The sequence below is a fragment of the Eptesicus fuscus genome, chromosome 10 (genome assembly GCF_027574615.1).
Source record: "Eptesicus fuscus isolate TK198812 chromosome 10, DD_ASM_mEF_20220401, whole genome shotgun sequence".
In the NCBI taxonomy this organism is placed as follows: Eukaryota; Metazoa; Chordata; class Mammalia; order Chiroptera; family Vespertilionidae; genus Eptesicus; species Eptesicus fuscus.
In genome coordinates this window covers 27,789,969-27,817,557 of record NC_072482.1, presented here as the reverse complement: position 1 = coordinate 27,817,557, position 27,589 = coordinate 27,789,969, and the positions used below count along the sequence as shown (strand labels likewise).

The 27,589-nt window shown below is 39.7% G+C and overlaps 1 protein-coding gene across 1 annotated transcript in view; it reads left to right on the top strand.

The window, feature by feature from the left end:
* The window catches only part of EYS (eyes shut homolog), a 1,391,558-nt gene that overhangs the window by 965,721 nt on the left and 398,248 nt on the right, over positions 1 to 27,589 (top strand). Inside the window, 1 exon segment of the mRNA XM_054722350.1 lies at positions 10,684 to 10,916. Coding sequence (XP_054578325.1) covers positions 10,684 to 10,916 — 233 coding nt within the window.

Below are 27,589 nucleotides of genomic sequence, written 5' to 3'. Positions count from 1 at the left end.
GTTCTTATGACTGAGGTTAAGCATGCGTCTTTAATCATGACACCTTGATGGTTGAAATACTTTTCTCTAATTCATATGTACTTTTCAGTTAATAACTAATCACACATTTTTAATACTGACTAATATTTTAGAATATTATTTTTTCCTATAAGTTTTATGTTAATTTGGCAGTATTCTAGGGTAGTATTTCTCCATAATGGAGGGAGTAGTTTAAATTTAACAAAAGAATAATTGTTCCCATTTGACATAAATCACAAAAAATGTGCATATTTATAAATGTTTTACTCTCTGTAGTGGAAAGTTACTCAAACCAATGATTTCTAAATGTAGCTATTAAGTAAAAATATGCTTAGTAAAAAATACTGTTTTTATAAATGTCATTTTAAATTTAATTTGCTATAAAATATCTAAATAATATCATTAAAATATGAATTTGTAGCTTTCATTAAGGATTCATGATATAGAATTGAGTTTCCTTAATGATTATTACATTTTACATTTTAAAATAGTTTTCTTCTTTTTATGCTGTATCACAGAATATATATGTATATTTGAAAATTTATAAAATAAAACAATATATCTTCAGCAATGACTATTATCAGAATTATATGAAGTACTGATTAAGTAAGTAAATTAATAAAGTTACTTTAAGGATTTAAGTCCTAAAACTTGAGATAATCATAAAAAAAACAATGAAGTGTTGCCCAGCTGGTGTGGCTCAGTGGCTGAGTCAACCTATGAACCAGGAGGTCACAGTTCAATTCCATGCCAGGTTTGCAAACTTAGTCCCCCAAAAGGGACATGCAGGAAGCAGCTAATTAGTTATTTTCTTTTATCATTGACTAGAGGCCCAGTGAATGAAAATTCATGCACTGGAGGGGGGTCCCTCAGCCGGGCCTGCCCCCTCTCACAGTCTGGGAGCCCTCAGGGACGGGGGTGACCCGGCAATCAGGGAAAGGCGACACCCCCATCACACCTCTGCTGCTGCCACTGCCGTCAGTGCAAGCCTTGGCTGGCCCTGGTTACCTGAGCCTTGGGCAGCCCTGGGCAGCTTGGTAGTCACCATCTGAGGCTTGCCTGTGCCTTGGGCCAGCCCTGGGCAGCTGGGCAGCTGACATCCGAGGCTTGCCTACGCCTCAGGCTGGCTCTGGGCAGTTGAGGGGCTGAGGGGACTGGGGGACTCTGGAGGCAGGCATGCAGAGCAGCCAGAACTGCCTTGAGGCAGGCCCAGCGAGACTGAGGGGACTGGGCACCTCCATCTTATGGCTGTGGGCACCACCATCTTTGAGGGTTTGAGTCAATTAGCATATTTCCTCTTTATTAGATAGGACTAGTGACCCGGTGCATGAAATTCGTGCACATTAAAAGGGCATTAATTAGAGGAAATAATTTAATATTGCTATTTGCCCTTTCTCTATAATAGAAGTGTCAGAGATGAAAGAAAATTAGTAAAATGTATATGAAAACCTTCCTCCTGTCAGAGTCTGGGGCATACCACGGGACCCAGAGTCAAGTCCCTGCCCACCCACATGCACCTCAGAATCGTGTGAGACCCAGACCCGACTGGTCCCCCCACATTGGGCTAGATCCAGACCCAGCCAGTCCCACCCTTGTCAAGCCCTGCCGGGCAGGGGGTGTAGCCTCAAGTCCCCTGGCCCGGTGCCAGGATGGGGGGCATAGGCTGAGGTCCCCCAGCCCAGACTGGGGCGGGGGGTGTGCCTTGAGGTCCTCCATCAAGCCCCACTGGGTGGGGGGCACGGCCTGAGGTCCCCTGTCAAGCCCCATGGGGGCAGGGGAGGGCGTAGCCTCAGATCCTTGCTGATTGCTCGTTAAGGCTCCTTATTGGAACTTGGCCTCAGCTGTGGGTGCAGCCATCTTTGTAACAGAGTGATGGTCAGTTAGCATATTCCCTCTTTATTAGATAGGATGTTTCTATCTCTCCATCTCCCTTTCTCTGAAATCAATAAAAATATATTTGGAATAAAAACACAATGAAGTGTGGGAAAAGCAAGAACTAAAGTCAGAGATACTGAAAAGGAAATATAAACATAGAACTGACAAGAGAAGCCATTTTATTAGTTTAAGAAAAAAGGAAAACTAGAATTTGAGACATGGAAGGCAAGGCAAGGAAAGAAATCCAGGGTTTCTGATAGTTCCAGATTTGGCATATAGACAAGAAGCATTAATCTAACTCTCATCCAGCTTTTGGCTCTGGAATCAACATGGGGAGGTCTTGAATGTTCCCTGTGATCAGGAACAACTCTCAGGCCCAACAGGTATGGTTCAGTGGTTGAGTGTCAACCTATGAACCAGGAGGTCATGGTTCAATTCCAGGTCAGGGCATATGCCCAGGTTGTGGGCTGGATCCCTAGTGTGAGGTGTGCAGGATTCTCTTTCATCATTGATGTTTCTATCTCTCTCTCCCTCTCCCTTCCTCTCTGAAATCAATAAAAAATATATATATTTGTTTAAAAAAAAAAAAAAAAGAAGATCAGCCCTAGCCAGCTTGGCTCAGTGGATAAGAGCGTCATCCTGTGGCCTGAAGGGTCACAGGTTCAATTCCAGTCAAGGGCATATGCCTGGGTTGTGGGCTCGATCCCCAATAGGGGGTGTGCAGGAGGCAGCCAATCAATGATTCTCTCTCATTATTGATGTTTCTATCTCTCTCTCCCTCTCCCTTCTTCTCTGAAATCAATAAAAATATATTTCAAAAAAGAAGAACAGCTCTCAGTAGGGTTTGCATGAGAAGAGAGAATCAGATCTTTTGAGGGGCGTACAGCTTTTCAAAAATATCTTCCTATACACTGAGAGACAGTGGTTTGGAATACCCTAGGATACAAGTACTGCCTAACATACAGTGATGCTCTGAACATCAATTATGTGAGAATATTTGTGGTATTAACCCTACCTATGAATATGTAACAGCTAAAGAACAGGAGATTGTGAGAACGAGAAATGTATTCCTTTAGTGAAAGAAATTTAGAAAATGTGAAAACAAAATCTATTGAAAATCATATTATGTTAATAGTGAATTAATTTACTTGTCTTAAAATGTTAAATCTTCTAGTCTTAATTGTTAGGACTTAATTCTTGTTCTGTTGCATAATGTTATATTTAAAAAGAGGAGTAACAGTTGGGATCATGCTTCTTCAGACTGATTTTTCCATACATAATTTGTTGTTTTGATATGTAATTCTCATTTTGAGTGGCAAATGAGAATTTTTATATGTATTAACAATAATTTTGCCTATTTTACCTTTCTATAACCATGCCAATTAAGTACATTTCAAATCACAAACATTTTTCTGTATTGTTTTGCTCTCAGTAAAGTTCACTATGGGTAATTATTTTCAAAGTTGTTAGACCTAACTAAAAACAACATAAATTTTTGACCTAGTAGAGAATGATGTAGTGAAATTGGAATGCTCATATCTTGCTGGTAAGAATATAGAGTGGTGCAGCCTCTTTGGAAACTAGTTTGGCTGTTGTTCAAAATGTTAAACATAGAGTACATGATCCAGCAGTTCTACTCTAGGTATATACCTCAAAGAATTGAAAACATAACATCCAGACAAAAACTTGAACATGAATGTTCATAGTAACATTGTTTATAATAGCCAAAATCTAAAAACAGTTCAAGTGACCATGAACTAATAAAAAGATATATAAATTGTGATATATACCGCCCAGTAATAAAAGAGGGGAAAGCTCTGTTACATGAAAACATTATGCTAAGTCACAAAGACCACATATTATATGATTCCTTTCATATTAAATGTCCTAAATTGACAAATCTATAGAGATAGAAAGTAGGCTGAGGCTGGGATGTATGGAGTGACTGCTAATGAGCATGGGGTTTCTTTTTTGGGATAACAAATTTAAAATTAGGCTGTGGCAATGGTTGTGTAACTCTGGATCTACTAAAAATTATTGCATCTTGCACCTTTAATAGGTGTGCTCTTTGTCTGTAAATTATATCTCAACATAGCTATTAAAATGAATCTATGATCCAGATAATAGGGAAAAAATCTGAAACAGCTTAAATATATTAATTCCATCTGATAGAATCAGTGATATATATCAAACCATATAACACTCTGCAGCTTTTAAAAGGAAAATGAAGATTACACTTAGTTATAGTGCAGCCTGCTAAGAATTATTTTTAGGGAAAAAAATAAAGAGTAAAATAGCATATTCTAGTAGGTGAAAATGTGAAGTATAATGGTGTATGTGTGTTTTTACTATTCTTATTTTTATAGAAAAGAGTATTTATATAGACTACTAGAGGCCCGATGCACGAAATTCATGCAAGAGTAGGCCTTCCTTCCCCCGGATGTTGGCACTGGTTTCCCTCTGGCACCTGGGGCCCGGGCTTCCCTCGCAGCCCCAGCTTCATCCAGAAGGTTGTCCAGAAGGCCGTCCAGTCTAATTAGCATATTATGCTTTTATTATATAGATTTGTATATCAGCTATATGTCTTCTGTTGCCTAGGTTATAACACATTTACTTATGTGCTTTAAAAAAATCTAATTAACAATGGTTTTGGAAACTTTGCTTTCTCCTTCACTATTCATAGCCACAAACTCAAGATTGCTCTTGGTCAGTTTGTTTTTTTTTCATACTTTAAAATAATTCTAAAAATTCTCCTTCTCTGCTGTGAAGAAGGTTTTCCAGGATTCACACTTGTGAGTCAGCCCCTTCCTCCTTCTAAGACATTGAGGCCAGACAGATGTGTGCTGACAATAGCAAAATCCCTCAGGCTGAAGCAATGCAAACCAAGAGATTCTATAGGACCCCATAAAGAGCAAGAGTAGCAGCAATGAGACAATGAGTGCCTTTCTTGTTCCACCCAGACCTTCCTAAGATAATTAGAAATCACTGTCTTTTTAAAATGTCTGTCTCTAAAGATCAGACTTGATTTTGAATAAAATTAGCATAATTAGCAATTATTAATTCACTCCGTTATTGAGATCTTATTAATTGTTATAACAGTGACTGGTTCATCACTATATTCTTATCCACAGTTACCCAAGAGACAACCAAGCAGATTCTTGTATTTAGATAAGAAAGGCAAAGAAGTTCAATTTTTGCAATATTGCTTGTTTAAAAAACAATTTTGAAAACTCTTAGTTTTGCTTTGTTTCCAAACATTCAAACATTCATTATTTTAGAATGAAAAAGAATTACAACTTTAATATTCCTTTTACATTGCTAACTATATTAATATGACCATCATGTAGTTGTGTTTAATAAACATCCACATTCACTTGATATTTTTAACTTTTTATGTTAAAAAAAGTTAAAATTTTTAACAACCATAGCAAAATTGTCTTTAAAATCCTATATAATAAAGAGGTAATATGCAAATTGACCATCACTCCAACACACAAGATGGCTTCCCCCATGTGGTCAAAGATGGCCACCCCCATGTGGACACAAGATGGCTGCCACAAGATGGCCAGCAGGGGAAGGCAGTTGTGGGCGATCAGGCCAGCAGGGGAGGACAGTTGGGAGGGACCAGGCCTGCAAGGGAGGGCAGTTGGGGGTGATCAAGCCTGCAGGGATGGACAGTTGGGGGAGCCAGGCCTGCAGGGGAGGGCAGTTAGGGGGGACCAGGCCTGCAGGGAGGGCAGTTGGGAAGGACGGGCCTGCAGGGAAAGGCAGTTGGGGGGGACCAGGCCTGCAGGGGAGGGCATTTGGGAGGGACAAGGCCTTCAGGGGAGGGCAGTTGGGGGACCGGGCCTACAGGGGAGGGCAGTTAGGGGTGACCAGGCCTGCAGGGGATGGCCGTTAGGGGCAACCAGGCTGGAAGGGAAGGGCAGTTAGGGGCAACCAGGCTGGCAGGGGAGGGCAGGTAGGGGTGACCAGGCCAGCAGGGGAAGGCAGTTGGGGGTGACCGGGCCTGCAGGGGAGGACAATTAGGGGCAACCAGGCTGGCAGGGAAGTGGTTAGGGGGTGATCAGGCTGGCAGGCAGAAGCAGTTAGGGGCAATCAGGCAGGTAGGCAGGCGAGCGGTTGGGAGCCAGCAGTCCTGGATTGTGAGAGGGATGTTTGACTGCCCTCAAGGGGTCCCAGATTGGAGAGGGTGCAGGCTGGGCTGAGGGACACACACCCCATGCACGAATTTCATGCACTGGGCCTCTAGTATATAATAAATTGAATAACTTTTATTTCAGTCTAAATTATATAATTGGTAAATTTATGACATAATTAAGAATATATCAGATATAAAATTTGATCCTAATAACATAGAGTGTTTTCAAAATTTGATTAATGATTTTAATGTTTTAATTGATGGCTCAATTGATAGTAATTATTTTTTCAGGTGAAACATAGCACCTCCTGCTCCCCTCCAGCAACTACAGTAGGAGAAAGAAGTAGTGACATTTAACTCAGTCTAATTGATTCCCAAGAAAAAGATGATTGACTGCAGTTTATGTCGTCTATGGCAAGAGATGAAATGGTGAAATCATTCAGAAACACTAAACTTAAAAATTAAATTAGAATATGGAATACTGAGTAATAAATCCCATGTAATTCAAAGTAGCATTGCCACTTCACTTGACAGAGTTACCTTAAAGAGACAGACTTATATAATGAGTATAAATGGGGAGAACTGTGCTAATCTAACACAATGAAATCAGAGAAAGTTGATTATAAGATTGCATCAAAATTTTTATAATTTACATTATTTAAAAAACTAAAGAACTATGTCATGGAGTTATGAAATTGACCCCAAAGAAGAACTGAATCATTTTTACTTACTGTTTTTCTTGTTAGTGGTGTGATATATTGCATGTTTACAAAAATGATTCAAGTTTATTTATAAGACTAGAGGCCCAGTGCATGATTGAATCATGCACGTGTAGGGTCCCCTACATGCTTTCGCTTTTCTCGGTGGAGCTGGGTGCCTGTCCGCTGGTGCACCAGGCCTTTCAGAAGCCTCCAGCTCGGTGGAGGCTTCTGAAAGGCCTGGTGCCAGAGCAGACAGGCACCCAGCTCCCCCACTTTTGATGGTCTGCCGCTGAGGGGGGCTACCCTGCTGTTGAGAGGCGCAGGGGGCGGGAGTCCCGCCCCCTGCGCCTCTCAACGGCCACTGAGGGGGGCTGCCACGGATACCTGGCTACCCTGCCATTGAGAGGCGCAGCTGGGTGTCCACGGCAGGCCCCCTCAGCAGCCGCGGATCTGGCCGTTGAGAGGCACAGGGGGCGGGAGTCCCACCCCCTGCGCCTCTCAACAGCAGGGTAGCCCCCCTCAGTGGCAGCGGATCCATGCCTCTCAATGGCCGAATAGGCCACCCAGAGTCCCGTCCCCCAGCCTCCCGCCGCCCAATCGTGGGCATAGTGGAGTGATGGTAATTTACATGTTACTCTATTATTAGATAGGATATTTCTTGGAGAGCCTATTTGAAGTCAAGCATTGTTAGGAATAAAAATGATGAAAAGAGCAGAAGTGATCCATCTGTCATTCATGGAAATTGCAGTCCAGATGAAAGAGAAGTGAGTCAGACTTAAAAAAATCACAAAAATAAAAATATGGTTATAGCTTGTGATAAACACCATCAAGAAGAATTTCAGGTTGTAAAAGGATTGTAAACACAAAGAACTGACAAGCACATTAACACTATTTTTAGTAAACATTTTTTATATTATCTATTTCACTTCAGTTTTTTTATTCTGATGAGTTCATATACATATACATAGTAAACACAAAAATAGCTTTCTAATATTAGAAAATATATTTGAACTCATTTATTTTTGCCAACATTTTATCTTTTTGACAATGTTTTGTTTTGGGGGGTAAAATTATGATCTCACACTGACTTTGCTTTTCCCAATGTTTTATTTAACACAGGTTCACTTCAGGAATTGCAATTCACAAACCAATAGCATACAGGATAATGTCTCTTAAACAGCCAAAAAAAAAAAACCCATACAGACATACCTCAATTTATTCTCTTTATTATACTTCACAGATGTTGATTCTTTCACAAATTGAAGGCAAGACCCTTCACCAACCAAAATATTACAACTCATTTTATTATGATACTCAGTTTATTGCGGTGATCTGGTACCAGACTCACAATATCTCTGAGCCATGACTGTACTCTAAAGCAATGAGAGATTAATTACACTAGTGTTCCAGCCAAGGAGAGAGAAAAAGAATCCTATATAATAAAAGGGTAATATGCGAATTGACCCTAACAGCAGAACAACTGGGAACCACCGGTCACTATGACGTGCACTGACCACTAGGGGGCAGACGCTCAACACAGGAGCTGCCCCCTGGTGGTCAGTGCGCTTCCACAGGGGGAGCGCTGCTCAGCGAGAAGCCGGCTCATTGCTGACCATTGCAGTGGCAGTGGCAGGAGCCTCTCCTACCTCCACGGCAGTTCTAAGAATGTCAACTAACGGCTTAGGCCCGCTCCCTGTGGGCTAGGGAGCCTAAGCCATTAGTCCGATATCCCCTGAGGGCTCCTGGGCTGCCAGAGGGATGTCTGACTGCCAGCTTAGGCCTGATCCCCCAGAGAGCGGACCTAAGCCGGCAGGTGGACATCCCCGAAGGGGTTCCAGACTGCAAGAGGACACAGGCCGGGCTGAGGGAACGCCCCCCTCCGCCACGCCCTTCCCTGAGTGCACGAATTTTCGTGCACCGGGCCTCTAGTTGAGTCTATATATAGTTGAAGTGTGTCTTTCTGCAAGTTGTACTCAGAAGACAACTCAGCCTGGTGAACCAAGAGCTGATGTCCACGTGCCAGTGCCAAAGTAAAAGCCCCTGTTGCTAGAGCACTTTGCTAGGGAATGATAGTGCTATTGTTGACAGGCAGGATGTTTCTTTGTAGAACCACTGCCTGGCTTTCCCCACTGCCAGTAAGTGTCACCTTGACCTCAGTGGAAGCTAAAGCCCTAAAGGTCTTCACAGAGCTCTTTAGATCAGCCCAGGGTAGCCCTGCCCAGGCCGAACACTCCAGAGTAGTCTTCACAAATTACAGGTATTTATCGTCTAAATGTACTCTTGTCACGTGTTTTACTCAATAAGCCCCCACTGATGCCCCTCGGCAGCTGAGCTACTGAGTGCTTATCAGTGACAACAGCTGAGAGGATAACATCCTGACATAGACCACTTCACTCTTCTAGCAAAACAACTTCACTCTTAAAAACAACTTCATTCCTAGGTCAGAACAACTTCATTCTTAAACGCAACTTCATATCTTGTCAAAAAAAAAAAAAAGTGGATTTGAAATCAAACTCATAGACACAGACAATAGTGTGGTGAAGGCCTCAGGGCAGATGGGGTTGTGGAGTGGAGGGGGTCAATGGGGGGAAAAGGGACAGCTGTGATACTTTCAACAATAAAGACAATTTTTTAAAAAAATTATACTCAACAGACATCGTACAAAATAAAAATGTACTCAGTTAAATTTTGATTATTTATGTTGCAGCAAGATTTTTCATATTAACAAGGTTAATTTTCATAACAATTTTATTAATGATTATATTGATTGAATTTTTAAAAAACTCTGCTTCCCAAACAGTATGTAGCACTCAGGAGTACACTGAAGGCATTAATTTAACACGTATTTATAAAGTGTTCACTGGGAATAAGGAATTCTGCCAAAATAAGGAATCTGTGTGTGGGAAAGGTGGAGAAACAACGGCCAGTGTAAAACCGAGCAGGAGTGGCTGTGGATAAAATAATAACTCTACTACAAGCAGGAGGGAATATCCGAGCATCGGCTCAATGACATGTTATGGAATTTTAGAGATGACAGAAACACCAATTTCATCTTTGTGGGCCAGGAGCCACCAGGAAGGCTATGATGAGGAAATAATATAGATCTTGTCTTGACACGTTAGGTCAGGAGAGGATCAATGATGCATAGAAAGCTACATGAACAAATTTCCAAATTTGGAAAGCTCAGGGTCTTCTAATAGGAATCTCATTAGGCTTGAGAGAAGCTAAGTTCCTTATGAGAAATCATGATAAAATAGGCTGAGAAGTAGAGAGGAATTTGATTGTCAAGATGCTATGAATGCAAAAATAAAGAAATTCAACATAATTCAAAGGGAATTGTTTTTGGTTATTATTTATTAAGGAAGAAAAATTAGACTGACAGTATAATTTGTGAAAAATTGTTAAGGAATCATTTGTAGGCATTTCTAAAATACCTCCTGGATACCTGCGACAAATGAATGCAAGTCACTCTGAGAAATACATATTTCTAGCTATCAACCTAGAAATAACTGAAGTGCAAGCAGTTTTATCATGAAAATGTAACATGGCCTAACTTCTTGATCTTATGCTCATGATGTTTAGAATAGCCAAAGTAGAACTATGTTCAGTCAAAACTTTAATTCCTTTACATAAAAATGACTCTTAGGCTTATGGAAGCTAATATATCCAGGTTTCTTACTACTTTAAAGAAATTTATTTAGCTTCTCAGAACCACATAAATCGACAATTCACCGAGGTTCACATTCTGTGGCTCAGACATTTTCAACATTTATAAACCCCATGACTGTAAAACAAATATAGTAATTCTATTTGCTTTCACTTAAACCTTAGATGACTTGGGGGAAAGGGGGTTCCTTCTCTTATTTTAAACAAAAGTTTCTGTCATTTCTACTTAAGTTTCTGGTACTTCTACTTATATTGTGTTTTCTGATCTGCTTATAAATCTAGATCTCAGGATTCTACTCTGTCTGCAGCATACTCCTTTACTGCTCCTTCTGGTGGGACAGAAGGGGTGGACTCCATGGGGACTTCCCTCAGCCCCTCTCCTGCAGTGCCATCTGTGTGCCAGGAGGATGTGTGCCACAATGGAGGCACTTGCCATCCCATCTTCCTCTCAAGTGGTGCGTTCTCATTCCAGTGTGACTGCCCACTACATTTCACTGGTCGTTTCTGCAAACAAGGTAATCCATCTTCATTATCCTTCTATATTTCTTTTTGAAAACTCCTCGGGAGAGAGGAAGAGAATTAAAACCTATTGTACACACAGTGATGGATGGTAGTTCAAACAAGAAACTTCTGTATAATTTTACTTAAAAATCAATTCTGAAAGAACATTTTCAGTTCAATAATGTAGAAGCAAACCTGAGATATTTTTATTAGAATTACCATTAAAAATATTTTTTAATTTGCCACCAAAAAAAAAAATTAAAGTTGAAATGTAACGTTATTTACATAGTTTCTTCTAAAAGTGTGATATTGCATCCTTTGTCACCATAGAAATAATTTGGTTCTAATTAATGCTTCTTTTATTGCTTGTTAATCAAATCACATAAGCAGATCTCCATATTTAAATTATTTTGGTGTGTTGGAAGAGTACATTATTTTTTTAATGCTTAAGAACTTAATTTTAGCATTAATGGAATTATTTATGAATGAAGTGAAAATTTTCCTATTGTCAACATCTAGGGGCCTCCTGAGAGTCTCAGTTAATTAAAGCCATGCTGGGCACCTGCAGTCAGAAACGCCCTGGGCAGATTACAAAGGCTTTAGATTATGAGGCAGCTGACTGCATGTCCCTCCACGAATAGCTTAAAAGTGTCATTGTTTCCTATGTAAAATTAATCACTGGTTTTAAATTGGGAAAGTAGGGGTGAGGATTACTAGTGGATAATGATTCAGAGAGCAGAGAAATTCATTACTTATTCAAGATTGTGTTAAATAACCCCTTTTTTAAATGCCAAAATGTGAGGCCTCCAAACCTAATTCAAAGGTATGTGTATAGGTTATTCAACTCTTCTTCCCAAATGATCTTGTGTGACTGTAGTGAATGTTTTAATATTCAGCCAAGTAAGCAAGTAAAACTCTGAGAGGGTTTTTTTCTTTCTTGGATTTCATGATAGGTAGAGTCTTAGAAAAATACCCTCCTAACCTTCTACAAATATACTTTGATATTTTAATTTTTTAACCCAAATGTATTGACAGTGGTGAAATTGATATTGTAAAAGGACTTTTTAGTTAATGAGTATATGTCCTGGTCAACCACATGCATCAGAGTACAAATGACCCTCTAGTACCTCTCCTACTGAATCCCCCAGTTCTTCCTCCTAATTCCTTACTCAGTAGCTTTAACACTCAGATAGTGACCTATACTTTTCTTCAGAATAGGAGTAATTCAGGTTTATTTGGAGTTAAATCTAAGACTTGACTGAAGTTTAATAACATTGGGTGTTTGAGATGACAGATAATAGGAACCTGAACTCAGGAAAAGAATCTCTGCTCTGTATTCATTGTTGGGAATGTTTTATCTTTTTCCAAGAATATTATTCACTTTCTACCTCTTTTTCCTGTTGAATTTACAATATTTTGAAAACTAATGACTGGAATGTCATTAATGTGTTGCTATAACTAGGTAATCCACTATAGATTACCTATTTCTAAGTGAAAAATAATCAGAAAATGTAAGTAAATAATTATTACCAAGAGGATGACTTGTTTTTTCTTGAAGAAACTTTGTCAGTGATATCTCAGATGTATGATGCACTAAACAAAAATGCATGCAAAGGACTTTTTTAGGTTATCAGCCATGATAGCATTACCTATAACTTTGTTGCTATTCTTTCCTCCTTTTGGGAAATATATTTCAATATAATATTTAGAATGTGGTGTGATATACATTTTTAGAATTTGGAATGTTCTTTCTAAATTTAAAAATGATCAGTATTTTCTTTTAACCATTTACCCCCTAAACTGGAATTAAGTACCTTTCTTCTTTCAGTTATAGAGGAAGTCAAGAACAGGCTTATGTTTTCAGTATGATGCTCTAAATATAAGGCACACTGGTATGCATCTTAGAATCCAGATTGACAGATAATGACTACTGCCTAAGGCCCATGACTCAGGAATCTGCTACCATAATAAGACTTTTTATAGCATTATCCAGGTTGGTCAGATGCCATAATTTCTAAGAGTAGATTTAAATAAACACTATTGTATGCCAGTTTCTACTACCTGGTAGAAATCTTACTGTGGATAAACAGTTCCTTAAATCAAAGTATTTCTCTGTCTCTCCTCCCGCCTCTCTTCTCTTTATATATACACTAGTGGCCCAGTGCACAAAATTCATGCACATTAAAAGGGGATTAATTAGAGGAAATAATTTAATATTGCTATTTGCCCTTTCTCTATCATAGAAGTGTCAGAGATGAAAGAAAGTTAGTAAAATGTATATGAAAACCTTCCTCCTGTCAGAGTCAGGGGCACACCACGGGACCCAGAGTCAGGTCCCTGCCCATCCACATGCACCTCAAAATCGTGTGAGACCCAGACCCAGCCACCACCCCCCCCATTGGGCTAGATCCAGACCTGGCCAGTCCCATCCTTGTCAAGTCCCGCCGGGCAGGGGGCGTAGCCTCAGGTCCCCTGGCCCAGCACCAGGACGGGGGGCATGGCCTGAGGTCTCCCAGCCCAGACCAGGGTGGGGGACATGCCTTGAGGTCCCCAGTCAAGCCCCACCAGGTTGGGGGCATGGTCTGAGGTCCCCCATCAAGCCCTGCCAGGCAGGGGGGGTGCAGCCTCAGATCCCCCGGCTCAGCACTAGGATGGGGGCACAGCCTCAGGTCTCCCATCAAGCCCCACCAGCAGGGGGGCACAGCCTCAGGTCCCCCGTCAAGCCCCGCTGGGTGGGGGGCATGGCCTGAGGTCCCCTGTCAAGCCTAGCCAGGCAGGGGGGTGCAGCCTGAGGTCCCCTGGCCCGGTGCTGGGGCAGAGGGTGCAGCCTGAGGTCCCCTGTCAAGCCTAGCCAGGAAGGGGGTGCAGTCTGAGGTCCCCCCACCTGGTGCCAGGGTGGGGGGGCATGGCCTGAAGTCCCCTGTCAAGCCCCACCTGGTGGGGGGCGTGGCCTGAGGTCCCCCGGCCTGGTGCTGGGGGAGGGGAAGCAGCCTGAGGTCCCCTAGCCCAGCACCAGGATGGGAAGCTCACCTTGAGGTTACCTGTTAAGCCCTGCTGGGTGGGGGGTGCAGCCTGAGGTCCCCTGTCAAGCCCCATGGGGGTAGAGGAGGGCGTAGCCTCAGGTCCCTGCTGATTGCTCGTTAAGGCTCCTTATGAACTTGGCCTCAGCTGTGGGTGCAGCCATCTTTGTGATGGAGTGATGGTCAATTAGCATATTCCCTCTTTGCTAGATAGGATACACTGAGTGGCCAGATTATTATGAACTCTGAACGCATAAAAACTGGCCACTCAGTGTATATCCTATATAATAAAAGGCTAATATGCAAATTGTTCCCTCGACCAGGAGTTCGACCAGTAGGCAGGCTGGCCAACCACCATGTCCCCTCCCACCTGGCCAGGCTGTCCAGACCCCACCCATGCACAAATTCATGCACCAGGCCTCTAATATATATATGTATATTAGATACATATGTGTGTGTGTGTATGTGTGTGTGTGTGTGTATATATATATATATATATATATATATATATATATATATATATATATATATATCTTAGAAATGTTCTCAGTATTAAATTGCTTAGACTTTACTGATAGATTGCTATGAAAATTATTTCTTGCTAAGTCCCTGTTGAGTACATTTAACATCTACCTAGTAAATTATATGAACTACACTGTGAATAGTTTTGGTGTACCAGATGCTGTACTGACTACTTCCTGAATCTTATTTCACTTAACCCTCAGAATAACACAGCTAGGTAGAGCATTACGTCATGTGCTCTACTTTATTAAATCATCCATATCCAATCACCTAATAACATTGACTTATAGAATCAGTTTGATTTAATATGCTCTTTTTTTTCTCAACACATGTTACCTTAATTCATATGAGCTCAACCTTGTTGCCTACTTTATCATAATGATCCTGCATCTCACCAGGGGAAACATAAGAGCATATAGTCTTGCTTTGTTTCAGATGGTTGCATGCAGGCAGATGGCTGTCTCCTACTGTAAAGTTCAGAGTGACAGATTTAGAATATCAGTGCCTTGTGCTTGGGGAAAGCGTATGCCTCTGACTATTAATTATAGGATTAACATTTTTAAACAGCCCCATACTTTTTAGTGTTCTATAAAACAGTTTTATAAATAGTGCAGTAAAGGAGTATTTAAATGCCATACATTAAAACCAAGAAACCTTTTGTTTTATTTGAAATCCTGTCTGTATATATTTTATATATGCTTAAAGGTCAACTGCACTGAGTAAATTGCAAACCTGGAAATAAAAGTGAAAGATTTTACTGGGTGTTTTGTCTTGTTATAAATATATATATTTAAAAGACTGTCTTAATGATGCCTTTGGTTTTACCATAACCAGAATATATTTTAAAGTTGTGTTAGAGGAGTCTGAATTTATTTATTAACTTTTTAGATCAGGTGGCTAAATGTCAGACATTCCAGAGCCAAGAAGGCATAGAAACAGAACACAGAACATTAATCAACATATAACACTGATTTATCTGCTCTCCAGAAAACTGATCATCTACATCATCAGAAAAGGACCAAGAAATGGGTGTCTGTCTTTTCAAACATAATACCCATGTCTGAAAATCTGTCTTTCTAATCAGAGAGCAATGCAGCATATTTACTAGTCTATGGCAACTGCTGAAATATTAAGATGTTAAGTTGCAAATGAATGGGGATTGAAGTTAAGGACAAGAGCTGAAGAGAGACAATAATACTTATGGTCAGAAACAGAGGATTTTGTTTTTGAAGGCGAGAGTGGGCTGAAGGTTCCAATCTTCTGTGCTCTTCTCCACTACCTGTTGCTGCATTCTCCAGCAGGGAGCAACGTGTTCATTAGTAGAAAAGTTCCCTTCCCATCCTGGTGCTTGTAACTGTGTAAAGTCTAGATGTTCATTAGTCTCTCTATTGACATTAGTAATAATCCAGAAATGTTCATACGGGAAGAGGAGGGAATATGTATACTCCCCATCCATCAAAAAAAAAGGATGACATGTTTTTGTCTTCTAGATGAAGAGAATATTAGGTTGTTGTGAAAATAGATATGTAAGAATGACTTTTTACCAGTTCCTTTTTAAGGTAAAATTGTGAGTTCTGGTCATTTCCTTCGACTAAAAATGGGACTAGAATAAATTAACGAAAAGAAAAACTATTCCATTCATTTTATCCATCTATTCAAATTTGTAATGAGCCCATTGTTCCTGTTCACAAGAAACTTAGTAAAGTTTTATGGCCAGATACTAAATGCAATGGCTGTTTTTTCTTAGTTCCTGCAGTCCATACCCTTTCTTATTTATTATTTATTTATTTTAAAAGAAAACATTAACCTTTTCCATATGAGAATATATTATATAATTAAATTAAATAGGATTAGTTGCATTCTATCTTCTTATTTGTCATTTTAACATTTTAAACTATGGTTTAAATACGTGAATGCATTTGTGTTGTACTGTTTACAATGAAATAGGAAGGGTTTGAAAGAAAATTCTGCTTTCTAGAATTAACTAGAATAAATCATTGCAAAGAATTGAAAAATATAAATGTGGATGATATGAGAATAGATCAACAGTAAAAACAAAAACTAATGTTAACCAGCCCTAAAATGTTATTATACAGGGTGGGGCAAAAGTAGGTTTACAGTTATAATACAAATAAACAACGTAATAATATATAATTCAAGACTAAACTCTGTGTTTCACGTACTCACAACTGTAAACCTACTTTTGCCCCACCTTGTACAATGACAGTACAAAAGTACTGTGATGGCCAGAGCTAATTAAGAATAAATGGTGGGAAATTGATTTTTAGGCAAGTATTTTCTTCAACATATGCCTTTGGCATGAAAAAATTAATAGAACTTCTATTTAAAAGGCCACAATGTGTTCTTACTCATAATTTCATTAATGAAATAGAGTACCGCCTGAGCAAAAGAACTTATTCTTTAAACTGTCTGTTCTTGAAATACTACACCTATTTCAATTGCTTTAATCCATTTTGTTGAGCTGTTTCTGTGGGTATGCTTTTATTCTCTGCTCTAGTATAGAGAATAAAGTATACTAGATATAAGTATCTCTCCATATAAGTATACATAGATATGGAGAGATATGGAAATTGAAACCAATGCTCACATATATGTTTATCACCCTTTGCCTGCATTTTTCTTTGCTGCTTGTAGATTAAAAATGAGGAATGGATGCTTTGTATAAACTCGTTGTTTCTGTAGATTAAAGTCAGGTGCAGTAAATAGGAAATAAGAAATCAACACATAACAGCTAATAATTACCATTTCATACTTCCTATCCCATTAAGCGCTTTTCTTGCATTTTTCTCCTTCAATCACCACACCAACCCTGTGAGTCAGATAATACTCTATCAGTAGTTATTTTTGTTTTCAAGCAAATCAATAAATAATAGCTAACATTTTATTGGATGCTTAATATGTGTTAGGCATTGTTCTTAATCTTAGCCTGTAATGACTCATTTTTCATGAATGAGTGTGATTTTGAAGTAAATGCTATTCTCCCCTCATAATTCAGGAGAGACAATGTATGCAGAGATTTAAGTAACTTGCCCATGTGAATTTTGGAATTGCTATTTGAATCCAAGTTCTTAAAACTATTCTTCCTATCTGATCCAAGTTAATGTAAGCAAATATTTTTTAAATTATTATAAAAATATAAAGGCAGCATCTCACAGAACCACAGAATGAAAACTTAAAGGTGCTCAACTAGGATACTTTGTTGGAGTCAAGTTTCACTCTTCTCACCATCTTCTTGCTGACAATGGCTTTTGAATCAACACGGTGGTGTCCTTCCCCATAGAGAGACTGAATTTGTCTTGGATTGAGCCTAGGAAAGATATGTGTGGCTAAGATGACCACCCCAAACCCAGTCACTCTGGCCAAAAGTATTCTAACAGAGATCAGAAAGCAGCTACCCAAGAAGGAATAATTATGGTTGGCTGGGAATATACCACAAAATGTATAAGCTAAATTAATATCCCCATCCTACTAATGAAGAATGTAGCACTGAGAAAGTAATTTGCCAAAGTCATACAGAGATTGGCAAAGCCAGAACTCAACTCAAACTGATTGATGCCAAAAAGTTGTTCTTTTAACCATTTGTACATGTCTATAGTACTTTTAAATCTCCCTTAATGATAGGATATAGACATTGAGACAATGCCATCTATAATGACTTAGTCATGAATTTAGCTTATTAACTTACTTGACTTACACTCAAGAATAATTTCATTTCTCCCAGCACTAACATAGGGTATTTCCTACCAGATTTCTCTTCCCCTAATTTTGAGACAATCTGGATATATTTCATAGCTTTTGGGTCTCTTGCAGGTATTAAGTAGTCTAACTCAATTTAACAAACTAATCCAATTTCATCCCACACCTAATATGAAGCTGTCTATACCCTCCCATTTCTTCCCTTCTTAGACTTTCTCCATAAATTTTGAACCTCCAGGGTCAAATCAGGAATAGAAGGAATCAGGAAAGGTGTCAGAAGTCTTATTCCTTCACATGTGGTGATTGTAATTCTGTGTAGGCAGCAAATGCATTCTGTCATTGCAGGAACAGCAATGGTTTATTGCTGATTCTTTAAAACACATTTCTCTGCTGTGGGTTGTGTACCCTCACCTGATCTCTTGCAAATTTCCTTTAGCAACCATCTGGGAAATGCATTTTTACCCTTTTTGGCTGGTGCACCTGATGCAGTTGACATCTTGAAACAGATTCTCTCTAGATGACTTGAGCCTGGTTACCTGACACCTTCCTTATTATCAACTAGGGCCCCAATGCACGGATTCGTGCACCTTGAAAGGAACTGTGGACCACGAGGTTGCGGTAGGCACAGGGGTGGGTCTCGGCTCATCCTCTGAACCCCTGCCCAGCCGCTCCCACTGCAGCCCCTCCCCACCCTGGTCCCCTGTCGGCCAGCAGCCCCATTCCCACTACTGCCGCTCCCATGCGTTGACTGCACTGGCCTTGTTCACACCTGCTGGTGGCATGGAGCGATTGGGGCCGGCGCCAGTAGTGGGTGTGAGTGGAGCTGGCACCTTCAGCAGGTGTGAGCAGCAGCTGCTGCCCCGAGCACCCCTCAGGAGCAGGGGGAGGTGGAAAAGCCCTCAGGGGCGATCAGGGCTGACAGCCACTAGTCACACTCACTGATGGCACTGAGTGATCAGGACCAGTGCCAGGCACCAGCAGTGAGTAGCGGGGCCGGAACCAGCAGCAGGTGCAAGCACCGGGCAGGACTACAGTGGGCAGGAGCAAAGCATTTCAGTAACCATCAGAGGCTCACCCCAGTGACAGCGACTGGTGCCCCTCCTTGGTCTGGCACCTCCCGCTCACCTGCTCCACCATCCCGCCGTGGCCAACACCCGCCAAGTTCTTCACACACCCCCTGGTGGTCAGCATACGTCATAGTGATCGGTTGTTCGGTTGTTCCCGTTGCTCCGCCATTCGATCTATTTGCATATTACCATTTTATTACTAGGTGTACCAGTTAATAATGCGGAGTTTTTTCAATAGATGGAGTTACACATATGTTGATATATATGCAATTTGATATGTATGCTATTTTGTTGTATTGACAGCAAGCTTCAAAACTTCATATGTCAAATTTGCTGAAGGTGTTAACATCATAGATATTTTTACACTTAAAAATGTTGAATTTCATGCCAAAAAAAGAGCATTTGCAGGAAGTTTTAATTCATTACTTTATTTTGAAGAAAAAGTTATCATATACTTCGGGAAGCTTATGGTGAACATGTTCCATCTCAAGATACTTGTGAACGCTGGTTTAAATGCTTTAAAAGTGATGATTTCGATATGAAAGGTAAAGAATATCCAGGTCAACCTAAAAAGTTTGAAGACCAACAATTACAAGCATTATTGGATGAAGATGCATGTCAAACTCAAAAACAACTTGCAGAAAGATTAAACATTGCTCAGCAAACAATTTATGATCATTTACAAGCAATGGGAAAGATTTTAAAGGAAGGAAAATGGGCACCACATCAACTGAACGAAAGACAAATGAAAAACAGGAAAGTTATCAGTAAAATGTTGCTTCAATGGCACAAAGGAAAGTCTTTTTTGCATTGAATTGTTATTGGCCATGAAAAGTGGATTTATTTTGAGAATCCCAAATGCACTAAATCATGGGTTGATCCAGATCAACCATCAACATCGACTGCAAGGCCAAATCGCTTCGGAAAGAAGACAATGCTCTGCGTTTGGTGGGATCAGGAAAGTTTGGTGGGATCAGGAAGGTATGAGCTTCTAAAACTAGGTGAAACCGTTAATACTGATCGCTACCGACAACAAATAATCAATTTGAACCACACTTTGATCGTGAAACGACCAGAATGTGCCAGAAGACACAGCAAAGTCATTTTGCTTCATGATGACGCACCATCACACACTTCAAAACCAGTCAAAGACACATTAAAAGATCTTGCCTGGGAAGTATTAACCCACCCACTGTATTCACCAGACCTTGCTCCTTCAGATTACCACTTGTTCTGATTGATGGCACACTCACTTTCTGAGCAGCACTTCAAAACATACGAAAAAGTGGAAAATTTGGTCTCTGAATGGTTTGCCTCAAAACAAGAAAAGTTCTATTGGGACGGTATCCACAAATTACCTGAAAGATGGGGGAAATGTGTAGCTAGTGATGGACATTACTTTGAATAAAGCACTTTGATGTTTCTCTTGAAATTATCATGTTTTCTTTGATTACAAAATCCGCCATTATTAACTGGTACACCTGGTATATAGGATTGTATCTGAGGAAATTGCAGTCATTGCTGTCCTGCCAACTGATAGAAGTGCATATAATCCTGTAGATGAATCCTTCTAATTTCTGGATTCTCCCAGCAAAAGACAGGCCCCCATCTCCATCCCATGCCTCCCAACTCTAGGAATACATACCAAGTTCTCCCAAGAGCTCCCTGCACAGATAGCAACAGAGGGGGCCTTACAAATTGCTTCGGCTCTGCTAGTGTACATCCAGCTGTCCACAATTTCTGAGTGATACTTTTCGAAACTTCATGACTTGATTAGGGGTGGAGACAAGATATGTCACAATGCTCACTTCTGTTTTAATCCTTCTGCTGGATCTATGTATAATAAATATCTAGCTTTCTCTCATATAGATTTTGGGGTAATAGTAGTTGAACCAGTTGGCCTCCTCTTAGCATATACTACTTGGATATGTTTGAAAATTCTCTTTAGAAATGGAGGCAGTTATCTCCATTTTTATTGTCTGTGCTTTGGAGACTTTAATAAGAATTTTGAGAAAACAGGAAAAAAAATCCTCTTAACAGATGCTGTTATATTAACATAAACCTAGAATACATTTTCATTAAGATGGAATGAAATTCAATACGGGAGAATAATAGTACATCTTTCTGCAATTCTTTTTCAAACATTTACACTGATTTATCCCTACTAGCAGAGGAGATTCAACTAACAGATTGAATCTCCTCTGCTAACCAACAGATTTTGAGAATCTCTTGTCTCTTTAATCTTATAAGTCCCATGCTCCTTACATTCTGCAACATATGAATTGTGATATAAAGAGTAAATGAAATCATTCTCATCCTCCAGGAATTTTCATGTTTCTCCTGTAGCTGCAGTCAAATCTAACAAGTTGAGGCAGATTCCTGGGAACACATCTATTTGAGAATCATTTGTTTACTGAGAATGGCAGTAGACTAAGAGTGAGAAGACATGGAATTCATCCCAGCCCTTAATTAGTTGTGGGGTTTTAGGGAAATCATGACTCTTTTGACCTTCAGTTTCTCTATCTTCAAAGTGGCAGCATTAGAATCAGTTTGAGAGCCCCTATTAGCTCTAAAATGTATTCCCCTGATTGATCTCTAACATGAAACCTCTTGGGTTTTATTTCGCCATTGCTCTGGATTTTGGACTGAGGGGCAGCCATGAAACTCTGCTTCAACATCGGATGACTCTTCACCTTGCTAGGAGCGCTCACTAGTCAGACTATTTTCTTTTCTTTTTTTAATTTCTTTATTGATTAAGGTATCACATATTTGTCCTCATCCCCCCCCATTCCCATCCCAAACCCCTCCCCACGCATACCCCCACATCCCTGTTGTCCGTGACCACTGGTTAGGCTTATATGCATGCATAAAAATCCTTTGGTTGATCTCTCCCCCTTTCCCTCACCCTCCCCTACTTTCCCTCAGACTATTTTCTTACTTCACTGCCTATTGTTACAGGGTGAGTTCCCTGAGAAGAATCCTAGACAGAGATTATAAAGGAGGAATTTTATTCAGGGAGTGCTTTTAAGTTCAACACACGAAAAGAAGACAGAAGGATTTGACAGCAAGTGCTTTGCAGCATCTGCCACAGCAATATCTCTCTATGTCTTTTAGATTCAGTAATGGAATAGTCTAGCCTTTTCCAACCTAGGATATTAAATTTGTCTTCTCTTATGTGCTTTCCCTGACATTACTCACAAACGGAACAGCTTTTGAAAAACAACGTGCTTTGGGAGAAAGGATGCTGCTTGGAGTTGAAGAGAATATCTTGAAGTTCATATTCTCACTTCAGTTTTTATTCTAATTGAAAGACTTCTTTTCCCTTTCTGAGTGTTTCACTCCTCTGGATCCCTTACAGACTTATTTTCCAAAAGATCTGTACTTGATTCTTTTTCCAAATATTTTTTTTTTTTTTTACCAGACATGTTACCATTGATGATCTGATTGATGCCTGGCTTTGTTTACCTCCAACATCCTACCATCGAAACTCTAATCCACTTATACCAAGGAATTTATAATTCCCCAGCATTCCGTGTGCTGGCCTGTGTCAGGTCCCATGCTCTCTAATCTTTCTTCTATGTGCAATGTTAGCTACTTTTCTTCTGCAAAGACTTGGGTGAATTATTACTTTCTCTGGGAAGCCATCTTGTTGTCATTCACATCCCAACCTGCTTTTGGTTTCCCACTCTACATTCCTTTAATATCTTGTGCCTTTCCCTATTTTTGTATCTGCTATCTTGTATTTCCATAGTATATTTACTTATTTTTCTCTCCTAGGTAATAAAATATTGAGGAAAGTCATTGTTTTCTTTCATGTCATTCTAACTCGGCGTCTTGCATAGCACCTGAGATAGAGAAGAAAATCAAATGTGGGTGTGTGTTTTTGTTGTTGTTGTTAAATTTAGAAAGAACTACTTTTTAATAACTAGATAACCATTTAGCTATTTTGGTATATTGGGTAAATACCATAGTGTTTAGGAAAAGTGAAAAATATATAAAAATTGCTTTCTTCTGTAGTAAATTAAAGACTCAAATCAATCCCTGTTTCACCACCCAAATTAGTTCTAAATTTAAACAGTTGTTCAAATTTTCTATTCATTTCAATCTGTTCTTTGAATAGTCAGGCAGCCCTCCTAACTTTGAGTTGTTGAAAAACTTCTCATAACACTTACAGTTTACTCTTCTCTTCTTCTATAGATAAAGTCTAAAATATTTATACTATGGTATTTACAAATATGCTTGAAGTAAAACTAAGAAAAATTCCCTATGATACTTTCCTATGGCTGTCATAGGATTTAAAACATGGCAAAAAAAGAGCTAGAAAAAATACTGTTGGTAAATCTCTGAACCTTGGCTAGAATTCCTTGTCCTGAATAAATTGAAAATAACCCTTAATTTTCATAAATATTCATTACTCTCAAAAAAATTAAGCAACTCAACAAAATTTGAGTTCAATTAGCAAATCATACACCACTGAAGATTATCCTCTAGATTTTTCTATAAAAAAATTTAGAAGAACGTAAATGAAATGACTTGCAATCATTTGAGGTAGAATGGAAGTCTGAAATCAACATAAATTTTCTAAAAAAATTTGAAAAATTTTACTTATTATGTCTAGCTATTGGCATAATTATACACATGTACCCATGCATATCAAATGCTACATTACTCCAGAGTCAAGGTCTTAATACTTTGTTGCTAATACTTTTATTCAAATACTGAATTCCTTTACATGAATGTGAATTCCATAAATTTGCTGTAAGCACATATACCTCGATTCTGCAATACTGATAGCAGTTGTGTTTAGAAGGTCTTCAGTAAATATCTAATCACATCTTTTCATGATATTCCCACATTTATGATTTTCTGCATTTTATCATATTTAAGTAACCACATCTCTAACTTATGTAAATATTAGCTTGTATTTAGTGTACACATATTCCAGAATATGTGCAAGTGTATCCCATGGAATGTGCACTTTCATGTAGTTTTGTAGTTATATTTTTTTATACTGATATAGAAGATGAATGGAAAATGACTACAAAAACAACTACTGAAGTTTTCTATTATTTGTGCTTTTCAATAACTATGTGTGTTTGTTTTTTTACACATTTCTAACACCTGGTTTAAGAAATAATATAAAAGCCTGATCTGCTGTGGATTCCTGTGTGTAGCACAGTTGACATTTCCTTTGTATAAAATGCAAAGGAGCCACTTAAAATTAGTTCCTTTATTCAAATTAGCACATGCAATGCCAAAACTGTGTTCTGGAAAGAACCTGTACATAGTTAACATTTTGGGAAATGCAAAGAATAGAAACAATGGAAAAAGAAGGCAAAAAAATAAAGGGGAGTTCTCTTTAAACATTGGGCTTATATATTTTTCTGTTTCTTTAGTAGGTAGAAATTTGAGAACTGTACACATTTTCATGTTAAATTGATTTATAATTCACTTTTTGTAGAGGTGATAAAAAGGCATTATGAATGAATATCCAAAAAGATTACTGCGCAATCACTTGAAAATAGCTAACACTGAGAATTGCTAAAAATGATGAATGTGTGACTCTGGACACAATTAGAGTTTGTGAAATCAACCGTACCATTGTTCAGATGTTTGAACATATGTTTGAAAGCCCAGAGCATATCTGTATAGAATTGTTCCCTATTGTAGAACAATGTGTTCCCTTCATTTTAAACCCATTTATTTTATTTTTTTAAATGTAATCCACATATATCAGGTTAATTTACATTTAGATCATTTGAAATGCAGTCTTTTAAAATGCCCTCTACTGTTTCACTGTTTATACATTTTAAGGCATAAACATCCCACATTAATGCCTCATAAATCTCTAGATTAGAGTGTTATGCTTCTGCTTTTTAACTCAAAGCCAGAAATGTCTGTGGTAATTGTGACCCTCATATAAACTCTCTGCTCTCTGCTCTTATACAGGTTTTCATCACATTCAATAAATATGTTTATTTATATTAGTTTACAAATATTAGACTTATTTATTCTTGCCCATAGCATGCTGATCTATTTTATATTATAATCCATCCTGTTCCACATCCCTTGATGTTCACATCATTGTTTTGAAATTACACATTTGCAAGGCCTTCAAGAAAACTCTGCTAGTGAACATATTTCCATCTATCTTTAAAGTAGACCTAGCTAGTTTTGCTCTTATCTCCCCTTCCAGAATTATATGATGTTTTCAAATTTTAGAAGGCCCTCCTATCTAATGCATGCATACTCTGCAAAACACATTTCACAAAAATAATTCTTCTCTATATAGTCGTGATGGAAGTAGCTTGTCTCCCTCACTAAGAAACTGATGTCCTCCAGGCCCAGATAAACATCATTAATTGTTAAATCTTTCTATGTAGTGTCATTTCTTCTCTACCACTATCAATTGTTATACTAAATTAGACCATCCAAAGTTTAAAATGATTCTTTGTTGTCTCTGGACATTTATGTCCCCTCTCATGTGGTTTATGCAAGTATAAGTTGATTTAATGCTTTGATATAAGCATAGATTAAATGGGTCCAAAGACAAAGGCCTCTGACCTGTCACCCAGAACTCCCTCTGTCAGATGGAGAAAGACAAATACCATATGATTTCGTTTATATGTGGAATTTACACAAACAAAATGAAAGCAAACTCTTAGATACAGAATAAATCCATGGTTGCCAGGTGGGGGCACATTGGGGAGGTTGGATTAAAAGGTGAAAGGATTTAAGAAGCACAAATTGGTACTTGTAAAATAGTCACAGTAATATAAAGTACAGCATAGGGAATATAGTCAATAACATTTTAATGACTATGTATGATATCAGATGAGCACTAGCTTATTGAGGGGATCACTTTGTAAGGTATATGAATCTCTAATTACTATGATGTACACCTAAAACTAATATAATATTGAATGTCAACTTTAATTGAAAAATTTTTAATTAAAAATAAATAAATTCTCCCTCTAGACCTAAATTAGGAGAGTTTTCTGTCAATGAACTTGGACAAATTGCTCAAACTGCTCTAAATACAAAATATTACCAGATCATTCATATACTAGAGGCCCAGTGCACAGATTTGTGCACTGGTGGGGTCCCTAGGCCTGGCCTGCACCCTCTCGCAATCTGGGACCCCTCGGGGGATGTTGGACTGCTGGTTTCGGCCCAATCCCCACAGGCCAGGCTGAGGGACCACATCAGTGCATGAATCATGCACTGGGCCTCGAGTATGCATATAAGCTCTTTGGTTAATCTCTTCCCATCCTCTCCGCTGCCCCCTTCCCTCTGAGATTCATCAGTCTGTTCCATGTTTCCATGCCTGTTCATTGAGCCTCTGTCCCCTGGTGGTTAGTGTGTGTCATAGCTACTGGTTGAATGGTTGCTTAGGCTTTTATATATATACTAGAGGCCCGGTGCATGAAATTCGTGCACGGAGGGGGGGTGTCCCTCAGCCCAGCCTGTACCCTCTCCAATCTGGGGCCCCTCGAGGGATGTCCGACTGCCCATTTGGGCAGTTGGTTATCCCTCTCACAATCCAGGACTGCTGGCTCCCAACTGCTTGCCTGCCTGCCTTCCTGATTGCCCCTAACCACTTCTGCCTGCCAGCCTGATCACCCCCTAACCACTCTGCTGCCAGCCTGATTGATGCCTAATTGCTCCCCTGCCAGCCTGTTTGCCCCCAACTTCCCTCCTCTGCTGGCCGGGTCACCCCTAACTGCCCTCCCCTGCAGGGTTGATCGCCCCCAACTTCCCTCCCTTGCAGGCCAGGTGCTTCCCAACTGCCCTCCCCTGCTGGCCATCTTGTGGTTACCATCTTGTGTCCACATGGGGGCAGGATCTTTGACCACATGGGGGCAGACATATTGTGTGTTGGAGTAGTGGTCAATCTGCATATTACTCTTTTATTAGATAGGATAGAGGCCTGGTGCAGGAGTGGGGGCCAGCTGGTTTGCCCTGAAGGGTGTCCCAGAGATAAGGGTGGGGGTTCCCTTGGGGCATGGGGAAGCCTGAGCAAGGGGCCTGTGGTGGTTTGCAGGCCGGCCTCCCCTGGCGACCCAAGAGGAGGCACTGGTATCTGGAATTTATTTTCCTTCTACAATTGAAACTTTGTAGCCTGGAGCAGAGCCAAGCCTCCTGCATGCTCCACCGGCAGCAATTTCTGTTTGAGTTAATTCACCTTCTATAATTGAAACTTTGTAGCCTTAAGCAGAGGCCTGAGCCCGACCAGGGTGTGCGGAAAGCTTTGCTTTCTCCGTTACCGAGGGCAACCCCGGCCTGGTCTCTCCAGCTCTGTGGCTGCCGCCATTCTGTTTGAGTTTGTTTACCTTCTATAATTGAAACTTTGTAGCTTGA